The sequence below is a fragment of the Elephantulus edwardii genome, unplaced genomic scaffold, assembly GCF_000299155.1.
Source record: "Elephantulus edwardii isolate Elephantulus edwardi_28Jun2011 unplaced genomic scaffold, EleEdw1.0 scaffold00217, whole genome shotgun sequence".
NCBI lineage: Eukaryota > Metazoa > Chordata > Mammalia > Macroscelidea > Macroscelididae > Elephantulus > Elephantulus edwardii.
In genome coordinates this window covers 4,663,459-4,676,247 of record NW_006399967.1, presented here as the reverse complement: position 1 = coordinate 4,676,247, position 12,789 = coordinate 4,663,459, and the positions used below count along the sequence as shown (strand labels likewise).

Sequence of the window (12,789 nt, the reverse complement as noted above, 5' to 3'; positions counted from 1 at the left end):
AGTATAAGTTTCGCATTAGAACTATCAAGTGTTCTGGGATTCCCATTCTTCTCAGAGTCAGCCACAGTTTGTTATGATCTACACAGCCAAATGCCTTTGCATAGTCAATGAAACACAGATAGACATTACTACATGGTTTAAAATTAAGAAGAGAGTGTGCCAGGATTGTATTCTCTCTCCATACCTATTCAATCTGTTTGCTAAGCAAATTATTTGAGAAGATGGAGTCTATGAAGAAAAATGTGGCATCAAGATTTGAGGAAGACTCATCAAACCTTCCTTGTGCGGATGATTCAACTTTGCTTGCTGAAAGTGAGAAGGACTTAAAGCATTTGTTGCATAAAATCAAAGAATACAGCGATTAATACAGATTGCATCTCAACATCAAGAAAACAGAGATTCTTACCACTGAATAGCATGACAGATGGAGAGAAGATTGAAACTGTTAGCAAGTTCATCCTACTTGCATTCACAGTCGACACCCTTGGTACCAGCAGTCAGGAAATCAAGCAAAGTATTGCACTGGAAAGGTCTACAGTCAGGGAAATCTCCAAATTATTGAGGAGCAAGGATGTCAGTTTGAGGACTAAAGTGTGTCTTTTTGATCTCTTGCTATGTATAGAGCTTTACGACAAATAAAAATGACATTAAAAGAATTGACGCTTTTGAGCTGTGGTGTTGGAGAAGAGCACTGAACATCCCATGAACAGCCAAGAGAACAAACAGATATGTCTTGGAGAGGATGCAGCTGGAATGCTCTTTGGAGGCAAGAATGATGAGGACATGTTGCTAGGAGGGGCTATTCCTTGGAGAAGGGCATCATGGTGGGAAAGGTGGAGGATTGGCAAAGGAAAGGAAGACTCTTAACCAGGTGGACTGACACAGTGACTGCTGCAATGGGCTCTTATGTGTCAGGAATTGTGAGGATGGCACAGGATAGGACAGGGTCCGGATCTGTCATCTACAGAGTGGTTATGGATTGTACTCTACTCAACAGACCTAATAACAATTAAAACCTATTGCTTCTCTAACAAACCCCAAAATTCTGAGTATCATCTGAGTTCTATGCAGCCGTTGCAAGAGATTATCAAACCCTGCAGAAAAGTAGAGAGCTGTGGGAGATGGCTCGTGTCAGAACTGGAAAACAACACCAGAGAGATAATCAGTCATGAGTGGCTCTCTGTCCCTCCCCAGGAAGTTAGTGGGGCCAGCCACCTTCAACACACCTGATTGCCCCGATCTCCGCTGAGCCCAGATGTGAGCACAGCGGCTGCTATGGCAGACTCTGACAAGCACTATATGCCCATCACCCAGGCTCTGGATAATCTCAGCGCACTCAGGATGAAACACAAGGCAGCAGTCAAAATACACTTTCTAGATGAAACTACATGGATCACTGTGTTTTGTTTTGTTTTAAAAAAGTCCAGGTGGCCTAGTGGCAAGAAGCTGCACTGCAATCCGAGAGGTATGTGGTTCGAATCCACCAGATGCTGTACTGGAGAAGGAGGGACAATCTCCGCCTGTACCAGTCAGATTTGATTTGATGGTACACGCACAAAAAAGCAATAAAATTAAAAAAAAAATTTTAAAGTCCAGGAACAAATCAAGAAAAGTATGCCATCTTTTATATTAAAATCATAGCACACTGCAATCCTGTTCTATGGGTCTGTTTATGTCATCAAATATAAAAATTATGAAAATGAGGCAGAATGGCCAAGCATGGGTAGAGGACAGCAGACAGACCCCAAGAGATAGTTGCTGGAGAAACCTGACCGTTTGCTGTTCAGAAAAATCCCAAGGTTTGGTTTTTTGGGGTTTTTTTTAACTTTTAAAAAATTATTATTAATTTCAATGAACATTTACAGAGATTGTGGAATTCCATTCATTCATTCATTGTTTAACTTTTTCCCCTGCCCACCCTACCTCCACCCCCAGTTCACTCTTCTTTAAAAGCAAAAGAAGAACTCCCTCATTGGTATACAGTCCCTCCCACTCCCTCCCATCCTCACCCTGAGTATACTCCACTCTGCAAACCTCATTCCAAACTCTTATGATAATCATAATGCTCTAAAATATATTCTTTTTAAACTGTTCTCTCCCTTATCGGCTTCAATGCAGTAAACATAATTTATCCATTTTTTCTCAGACTTACCCCCACTCTGATGTCAGCCTCATTTTACAACAGTGGCACCATGCAGTATTTGTCCTTTTGTGACTGTGCTATTTCACTCAGCATAATGTCCTCCAGGGTCACCCATTTTGAATAATATTGCATGAGTTCCTTGTTTTTCAATGCAACAGTAGTATTAAATCCCAAATTTTAAAGAACATGTGACAGCCACATTTGTCAAGTCAGGCATGCTGAACAGCCCCTTCCCCAGCTGGCGTTTTGGTGCGGCTGTGGCCTCCCAAGAGGAAGTGGGGCGAGGTCTGCAGAAGAGCAAGGGTCTTACCTCAGACATGCTTATATTCCAGATGTTATTCCGGATCTTAGGAGCAGCCAGTTCCCTCAAGCGATTAGATGCTTGGAATTCCAAGGTGGACCGACCGATTGGCCAGATGGGTGTGGTCCTAAGAGACATGCACATTTTAGACCACCTGCTCAGCCAAGCAGATGTGTGTCTGTTTCTGTGTGTGCACCTGTGTGTGTTTCTGTGTATGCATGCTTGTTCTGTGAATCTGTGTGTGATTCAATATGGAGTCTGGGTGACTCAATGAAGGCCTTTCTGTTCCCCCAACATCAAGAAGGATTATATAGTTGGTAAGTCGATTATATGACTCCAGTGGCACCATGTGGCTACAAATAGGTCCTCACAGGAATAGATACTTACGTTAGACTGTGCTTTGCATATCCTGTAACTGGTGCAAATGCCAAAAACATGATTAAAGGACTGGAACAAAAATATTGTACCAGTTTGATCCTCCAAGTTATATTTCCTCAGACAAAGGAACACACTTTACAGCCCACAGGGTGCAGAAACAGCATATTAAATGGACACACCATGTTGTCTACCACCCTCAGAGTAATTGTCTGATAAATAATTGGAATGGGCAATTGAAACATTTGTTATATAAATCACAGAGGGATAAGGTTATGAAGGGCTGGCTCACACACATTCAAGAGTGTGTGTTCACACTTAATATGAGAGGTGCTAAAGGACTCACCATTGGCCAGATCCTTATATTTCTCAGGGATGTCTGGAGAAGACACTGTAGGGGAAGATGCTGATGCTACTATACAATTTTTCACTACATTACATGAAATTGTTTTCTTCTTGCCAGATGCTGTAGTCCCAAGTCAAGGGATGCAGCTCTGAGTACCAGAAGCAGAAGTAATTCCTGAGAAAACAACTGTAACAATACCCTTACACTTGTTTGCAAGAGTTCCCAAGGGTCTCATAGGGTGGACTGTACTTTGGTAAGCACATACATGGTAGTATGTGTTTGTTCAAATATGCCAACTCATATGCCATCAATTACTGGGGCCTTGTTTTTTGCCAATTCCTTCAGAGTAACTTGACTTCCTCATCATGTTGTGTCATGAATGTCTTCTGTGTCAGTCAGTTCTGTTTGCTATAGTGGCTCTGTGTATTCCTTCCATCTTCTTTTGATGCTTCCTGAGTCATTCAACATTCTTTGCATAGCAAGTATTGTAACTCGAGGCTTGAATTTGTTCCTCAGTTCCTTCAGCTTAAGAAATGCTGAGCGAGTTCATCCCTTCTGATTTTCTAACTCCAGCTCTTTGTACATTCCATTGCAATAATCTTCTTTGTCTTGCCAAACTGTCCTTTGAAATTTTCTGTTCAACTCCTTAACTTCCTTATTTCTTTGCTTTGGCTTTTTGGAGCTGTCATTCATTATTCAGAAACTCTTCTGACATACACCTCCATGTTTTCTTCCTTTTCTGTCTTTTTAATGACATTTTGCATTTGTCATGGATAATGTTCTAGATATCCTCCCTCACTCTTTAATCACATCTTCGTTCATTAGTGCCAAAGCCCTTAAACCTATTCCTGAGATAGTTTTTAAATTCCAGTGAAATAAGCTCAAGGTCAAATTTTGGTTCTTATGGATTTGATTGCATTTTCTTTGCATATGAGTAGTTGATGGTCTGTTCCTCAATCAGCACCTGGCCTAGTTTTCACAGTGGATATAGAGCTTCTCCACAAATGATTCTTTCCACAGGTGTAATCAATCTGATTCTTATGTAGACCATCAAGCGAGGTACATGTCATGTGTGGTTTGTGTTTCTTATAAAAGGTATTTGGAGTGAATATACCATTGATGATACAAAATTCTATCATCCTGTCTGCAACCTCATTTCTTTCTCCAAGACCATATTTTCCAAATATTGATCCTTTCTTATTTCCAGCTTTTGCATTCCAGTCAACCACTATTATTAATGCATCTTGGTTGTACATCCGATCAATTTCTGACTGCAAAATTCGGTAGAAATCTTCTATTTCCTCCTCTTTGGCTCTGGTTGTTGGTGCATATATTTGAATGATAGTGGTATTAACAAGTCTTCCTTGTATATGTATTGATATTATCCTGTTGCTCACATTATATTTCAGGATTGGTCTAAAAATGGTCTTTGTTAATATGAATACGACCTCATTTCAAATTGAACCTGAGAAAACTTAAAACAAGTCCACAAGAATCAAAATACAACTTTTAGTTTATCCTCCCTGAACCTAGAAACGATTTTAAAAATATACTTCATGAATCGAACACTAATCACTGAAGATCAAACCATTTGTGGGATGATATAAAGAACATTATCCGTGAAGAGAGCAGATGGTCATTAAAAAGGGAAGAAAAAGAAATCAAAGTGGATGTCAGAAGAGATTCTGAAACTTGTTCTTCAATGTAGAGAAGTTAAAGCAAAGGGAAAAAATATAGAGAGTAGACAGGAGATTTAAAAGAGTAGCTCAAGAAGATACACATCATTCGAAACAAGAAAAGATTCAAAAACAGGAGGAAGACACTCAGCCTTTTTCATCTGAAAGAACTAAAGGAAAAATTTAAGCTTTGAGTTGCAATACTGAAGGATTATATAGATAATATATTGAATAATGCAAGAAGTATAAAAGTAAGATGGAAGAAATACACAAAGTCACTGTACCAAAAAGTGTTGGTCGATATAGGACCATTTCGGAAAGTAGCATACAGCCAAGGAACAATGGTACTGAAGGAAGGGGTCTTAGCTACACTGAAAGCATTGGCAGAAACAAGTTTCATGTAATTGATAGAACTGAGGTGTTCAACAGACAGGTACAGCTCTGGATGTATTCACTTACCTACATCATAAAGTTTTGGAAGACAAATATCAACCTACTGAAAGAGATACAGATTTGTTCTCATTTTTAAAAAAATAGAGGATCAACAGAATGTGGAAATTATCAAACAATATAATAAGCACAATATTGCTGAAGATTACAATAAATCAGCAGTGCAGTACATCAACAAGGACCTGCCAGAAACTTAAGCTGAATTCATAAAAGGTCATGTCTCAGAGGACGTTATTGTTGAAGTCAAATAGATCTTGGCTGAAAGCAGAGAACAACAAAAGGAGGTTTACTTGTGTCCTATTGAATGCAAACACATTCAACTATGTGATTAATAATAAATTATGGATGACATTGAGAAGAATGGGCATTCCAGAACACTTAATTATACATGAATCAAGAAACAGTTCTTTAAACAAAACAAGGGTATATACTACACGGTTTAAAATCAAGAAAGGTATACATCAGAGTTGTACTCTTTCACCATATGTATTTTAATCTGTATGATAAAAAAACAATCTGGGAAGTTGAACAATATGAAGAATGTGGTATTAGGCTTGAAAGAAGACTAATAAACAACATTTGATGACAGGGCCTTGCTTTCTGAAAATGAACAGGACTTGAATAATTTGGTGAAGAGCAAAGGAGTGCAGCCTCCAACATGGATCCCACCTTAGAATAAAGAAAACAGAAATCCTCACGACTGGATCAACAGGTAACAACATGACAGATGAAGAAAAATTGAGCTTGTCAAGGATTTCATTTTACATGAATCAACAATCAATACCTGTACAAGCTGTAATCAAGAAAGCAAAGGATGTATTGATTTGGGCAATTTGCTGCCAAAGATCTCCTTAATGTATTAAAGAAGCAAGGGTGTAATTTTAAGGGCCAAAGCCATGATATTTTAAATTGTTTCATATGCATGTGGAAGTTGGACAACGAAATACACAACACTGAACGAGAATGAATGCCTTTGAATCATAGAGTGGGTGAAAAATACTGAAAAATACCATGGACTATTAAAAGAGTCACCACACATCAGTCAATCTGGATCAGTCTAGTTTACTGTGGTGCCTTGTGTGTTGCTGTGATGCTGAAAGTTGCTACCAGTATTTCAAATACCAGGAGGGTCACCCAAAAGGGACAGGTTTCAGCAAAGTTTCCAGATTAACATTGACTAAGAAGCACTAGGTGTCCATTTACAAAATAACAAGCCTTCAAAAACCATAGGTAATGGAAGTATATTTTTGGCTATAGTACTGGAGGATGAGTACCTCAGGCAAGAAGTCACCCAAAACGCCACTGAGGAAGAGCTGCCCTTCAAAGTAGAGTCTACAAGAATAATGGGGACAGACTAAAGCTTTTGCCCAATGAAGGTCCTTTATTTGCTTTTGTGGCAAGACTCAGAGAAGTAACTGCAAATAGCCATCAATAATAGAACTGGAACATGGAATGTACAAAGTATCAATCTAGGAAAACTGTACTTATGAAAAACAGAAATTAAATGTGTGAAGATTGAGATCCGAGGCATTAGTGAGCTGAGATGGACTAGTGTTGGCTATTTTGAACAATCACAAGATCTGCTGTGCTGCAAATAAGCTGAAGAAGAGTGGTGTGCTTTCTACTAATTTTTGCAGTCTGAAATTGATTGAATGTGCATAATAATCAGTGATCAGAACGCAAAAGTTGGAAACAAAGAAGGCTTAATAGTTGGAAAATATGGCCGTGTCAACAGAAATGATACTCGAGATCAAATGATAAAATTTGGGGATGAAGTGTATTAAATTGTGTTTATTTGGATATATTTGATGGATAATGACATTTCTTCTATGTTATAATGTTAAGATATATTGTAAACATAAATACTGTGGGAACCACCCTGTGCGAGCACAGCCAGCTGGCAGAATTACCCCACTCCCATGTGGCCTCAGTGTACTTCTCTGGCCATTTTGAAAATTATCTTCAGCAGGATTTTTCTCACAGAGGAAGTTGAAAGATGGCCCACCACAGTATTGCACAGAGCTCGCCTCCTCGCGGCCTTCAGACAGCCTTAGTTTGAGTCCTTGTTATACTGCGTTTTTTTACTTTTTCCCTAATATGGTTCTGTGTGGTCTGTGAGCTATCACATAAAATTTTGGACCCACTAAAGAAGTTAAGATTGGTGTTGGGATGAGTAGAAAAAGATGTGGGAACATGGAGGGCACGTTCGACTTCATAGGAATTGGTTTTGAGTTGTTGATGGGGACAGTACCCCTTTGTAAAGGTGGTAAAAGTCAGACCTGGTGGTCCCCATACAGTGCGCTTTCCTCTTTATGTGTCTTTCTCCGTGTGCCTCTGTGTGAGTATGTGTCTATTTCTATGTGTCTCTGGGTGTGTATGTTTGTGTGTGTGTGTGTGTTTCTATGTGTCTCTGTTTCTGTGAGTATCTCTATGTTTCTGTGTATTGTGTGTGTCATCTCTGTGCTTTTGTGTGTCTCTGTGTGTATGCCTGGATCTATCTGTGTATGTTTTCTGTGTACATGTCTGTGTATGTACATTTCTGCTTGTATGTGTGTGTCTTATGTATGTCATCTCTGTGTGTCTGTGTCTATGTGCATGTTTTCCTGTGTGTCTCTGTAAACATGCCATCTGTGTGTGTGTGTGTGTGTGTGTGTGTGTGAGTGTGAGTGTTCCTGAGTGTTTCTATGTGTGTCTGTGTGTTTCAGTCTATATGTGCCTATGACTGTTTCTGAGTATCTGTGTTTCTGTTTCTCTCTCTCTCTGTTTGGATGTGTGATTTCTCTCTCTCAGTTCTTTTCTGTTTCTGGTGATAAGAAAGACCCCAGGATTGTGGGGATTTTGAAAGCACTGCCAAAAAAGGGTTTATAAACAGACCTCTAAGAGAAGGGCCCTGAGAATTTTCAGTGACAAAGCTGCCCATTTTCCAAACTCTCTCCATTTCCATGAGCAAATAAATGGCTGTCTCCATGATCTGCCCCTCCCCACCCTCCACTGTGGGGGCAGCTCCTTCCAGGCCCTTTCCACCCCAAAGTGCAGGAGCTTGTATGAGGATTTGGACCCAAAAGGCCCAGTGTGTGCCCCATGGCTGCCACATGAAACTAGTAAGAGTGGTTCATGCCTCCTAAAATAAGGGCTCAGATTCAAAAGCAAAAGTTCATTTTATGAGTTCTAGGGGTCTGTTCACTTGAACATCTCTTGCTTGCTTAAAGTGAAGATGGCTTGAAACCTTGACTGAAGAAGACCAAAGATGATGTTTAGTGTGGGTTATATTTCAACATCAAGAAAACAAAATTTCTCACCATCTAATCAAGAGGCAGCATCATGATAAGTAGAGAAAATATTAAAGTTGTCAAGGATTTCATTTTATCAAGATTCACAAGCAACACCCTTGGTAACAGCAGTCAAGAGAGAACGAGATTTATATTGGGCAAATCTGCCATCAAAGACCTATTTAAAATGCTAATAACCAAATATTTCACTTTAAAGCCCAAGAGTATTTTTCATTGCTTCATATGCGTGGTTTAAAATTGAGAAGGGAGTGTGTCAGGGTTGTATTCTCTTTTCATACATATTCAATCTGTCTGTTGAACAAATTATATGAGAAGCTGGACTCTGTGAAAGGTGTATGATGTCAGGATTGCAGGTAGACTCATATGTGCTGGCCTATGACACAACTTTGCTTGCTGAAAGTGAGGAGGACTTGGAGCACTTGTTGCAGAAGATTATGGAATGCACCTCAATGTCAAGAAAACAAAGATTCTTATTACTGGGACAATAGGCAACAGCATGATGGATAGAGAGGAGACTGAAACTGTCTACAGTTTCATCTTCCTTGGATCTTCAAATAGCACCCTTGGTACCAGCAGTCAAGAAATAAGGAGATGCATCACACTGGGAAAATCTGCAGTTGGGAACCCTTCTAAATTATTGAGGAGTAATGATGTCAGTTTGAGGACTAAAATGTGTCTGATTCAGGCCATGCTCTTTTCAATCACTTGATATGCTTCTGAGAGCTGGACAATAAATAGGAATGGTAGAAGAATTGATGCCTTTGAGCTGTGGTGTTGGAGAATAGCAATGAACATCCCATGGACGGCCAAGCGATCAAACAGATTATGTCTTAGAGAGGGTGCAACCAGAGTGCTTTCTGGAGGCAAGAATGATGAGGCTTCAACTCACAAACTTTGGGCATGTTGCTAGGATGGGCTGGCTATTCCTTAGAGAAGGACATGCTGTTGTGAAGGGTGGAGGGCTGGCAAAGGAGAGGAAGACCCTCAACCAGGTGAATTGATGCAGTGACTGTTGCAATGGGCTCTTGTGTGTCAGGAAGTGTGAGGATGGTGCTGGATAGAACAGAGTTCAGATTTTTCATTCATAGGGTCACCATGACTCATACTAGACTCGATGGCACTTAAAAACTAAACAACATATGCATGTGAAAGTTGGACAACGTACAAGGAAGACCAAAGGATCAGTGCCACTGAGCTGTGGTGTTTGTGAGACTATCCCATGGACTGCCAAAAGAACAAACAAGTCTGCCTTGGAGGAAGTGAAGTTGAAGTGTTCCTTAGAAGCAAGAATGGGGAGACTTCATCTCACACACTCTGAGCATATTGTTAGGAGGGACCAGTCCTTAGGAAAGGACACCATATTTAGAAAGGTGAAGGGTTAGAAAAACAGAATAAGATCCTCAATAAAACAAACTTTCCCGGTGGCTCCAACAGCGGACTTCAGCACAGCAGAGATTGTGAGGGTGCTAGAGGATTGGAGTGAGCTTGGCAGCTCCTGACCACAAAGTGGTCTCTGTGCACACGGAAGGTCTCTGAAGTTGGGATGTAATTATGAAGGCTACCAGCTGGGCAGCAGTGGGTCTGTGGTCCTTCTTGTCTGTGTCCTCAGTTGTAGCTGTTCAAGCAGGCTATGTGTGTTATTGGTTCGCAGATTTTAGGTTGTTGAAGTGCAGCTTAGATTGTTCTCAAACACCACAATTCCTTATTAAAATGCAAAGATATTGTGCATACAGATAGATGAGAATGCAACAAAGAACATTCCTGTCCACATCTCTGAGGTGAAAATTATTTATAACTAGGTGGTGGTGGTTGTTGTTGTTGTTGTTGTTGTTGTTGTTAGGTGTCATTGAGTTGATTATAACTCATAGCAACATCGTGAACAACAGATCCGAACCCTATCCTATCCTGTGTCATCCTTGTCATCTCCGACACACTCAAGTCCATTGATGCAGTCACTATGTCAATCCACCTGTTTGAAGGTCTTTCTCTCACCCAATGAACCTCCATCTTCCCAAGCAAAGAATCTATCCCTCTCCAAGGAATTCTATCTCCTAACAACATGTCCAAAGTACATGAGACAAAGCTTTATCATCTTTGCCTCCAAGGAGCACTTTGTACTTTCTCCAAGACATATCTGTTTGTTCTCTTGGCCGTCCATGAAATGTTCAGTACTCTTCTCCAACACCACAGCTCAAAGGCATCAATTCTTCTTCTGTCATCCTTATTTATTGTCTAGCTTGTAGATGCTTAGCAAGTGACTTGAAAAACCATGGTCTCACTCAGATGCACGTTAGTCCTCAAACTGACATCATTGCTCCTCAGTAATTTGGAGAGGGGAGAACTGGGTAGATATTGGTTCATTTATCCCAGTTAGATTTTCCTTTAAATGTCATAAAGTTTGTGCCCAAAAAAACTCTAAAGTTCATTTTCAAAAAGCAAGAAAATTCTAAGCAATAGGAATATATCATAAGTGTACATAAAAAATGCACCTTATAGTTGCCAGCTCTGTGGGGCCAACAGAACAGAGTTGTCATGGTAGTGACACAAACTGCCTCAGGCTTGGGGCTTTCTGTTCATTTGACACTCACACGTGTCTTGCACTTGGTGTGCATGGTGACATTTCTGTGGCTACAGCCTTGGCTCTGTGGGGAAACAGCTGAGAGATTCCTCACCCCCACCCCCGAGTCAGGAGGCGTTCGCTGTGCCCCGATTTTGTGCCCAGCAGGGCTGCAGCTTTCATTCAGGCTGGTGGTGGTTCCTGGAAGCCCCTGGCGTTGCAATCCAGGCATACCTGGCTTTCGTGCAATTTGCATTACTGTTTTTCCTCGGTGCTGCATTTGCAGAAACTCAAGATCTGTGGCAACTCTGACAAGCAAGTCCATGGTGCCATTGTTCCAATAGCATGCGCTCTCTTTGTGCCTCTCTACCATGTTTTTAAAATTTTTACATTATTTCAAACGTTTTCATGATGCTGTCACAGAGTACTGTGTGAGATAATTTTCATCTGCTCTATTGCAATCTTTCCTTTATGAGGTGGTCTGGATTAAACCACAATGCCTCCCAAGTGTACCTGTATTTTCTGGCTGGTCTTCAGCTACAGTTGGCCCCATGATTGGTCTGCATCTCGCAGGGACTGACTGTGCAGATGAGATAACAGGCTTCCATGCAAATAAAGTGTCTGTGGCCAGCAGAGAGGAGATTGGCCAGTTCACAGTCATGGTGGGAGGGACATGCTTTGAAAGTGACCAGAACTGTAGATCTGAGCAGCCAACCCCACAGAAGTTTCAGACAGAAGGAAGGAGGATAAACAACAGAGCCTCCTACAAGAGCTGCCCATGGGGTCAGGGCTGTGACACTGGAGAGTGAGGGGCCCAGAAAGGGACTAATAGTAGAGCCACTTACTAGTGACAGGACCACAAAGAGTCCTGGACAGCTGAGAGGAGCTGAGAGAGCTGCCCTGTCCTGGAGAAGGGAGCTTGTCCACATGCTTCCTGATCATGGCCCTGGGGTGGGTCCCATTGGTCTTGATCTTGAACTATACATTGTTCTGTAATAAGCACTTCCCTCTAGGCATGGTTTCTGAGTTCTGTGTCATCAATATACAGATTATCAAACCAAGCAAAGTAGAATATGCAGGAACTGATAAGAAGGTTGCAAGGTGGAAGCATGTAGGCATTAGCTCTAGGCAGGCATTGTCTCATCATCTCTTTGACTTGGGAAGGTTCAGATGCTGCAAATACTCTTCCTCCTCCCACCATTACAGCAAGTATGTCCAGGTGGGGGACTACCAACCTGCCCACAAACAAATGTGGTCCATGGGTCCAGCTGCCTCAGACTTACAAGTTTCCTGTGATTGCTCAGAGTGTCTTACACCCCTACCTGTTGTTGTTGTAATACTCTGAGTAGAACCTCTTAGGCCGAGCCAGTTCTTCCACGCGGGCAGATATCTCTATGCATAATGGGAAACAACCAGTCACTCTAGAGCCAGTAACCTGAACTTACACAATCTCCACCTCAGAGAGCGCACCCATAGCTTAGTGGGAGGTCCTGCGAAAGATGGAAGCAGGATCTACATGGGAGGAAGAGCTGGTGGTGAAAGTGGAGTCCCTGGAGGACATGAGGGTCGTGACGGAAGTATGGTCCATGGAGGGAGTGTGGTCCATGGTGGGAGTGTGGTCCCTGGAGGGAGTGTGGTCCATGGTGGGAGT

General features: G+C 41.3%; 1 protein-coding gene across 1 annotated transcript in view; it reads right to left on the bottom strand.

Moving 5' to 3' along the window:
* THEG (theg spermatid protein) overlaps positions 1-12,789 on the bottom strand; it is a 68,291-nt gene that overhangs the window by 51,479 nt on the left and 4,023 nt on the right. The window contains exons 5-6 of the mRNA XM_006898030.1: positions 12,461-12,530; positions 2,454-2,571 (exon numbers count right to left, since the gene is read on the bottom strand). Coding sequence (XP_006898092.1) covers positions 2,454-2,571; positions 12,461-12,530 — 188 coding nt within the window. The remainder of the gene's footprint in view (positions 1-2,453; positions 2,572-12,460; positions 12,531-12,789) is intronic.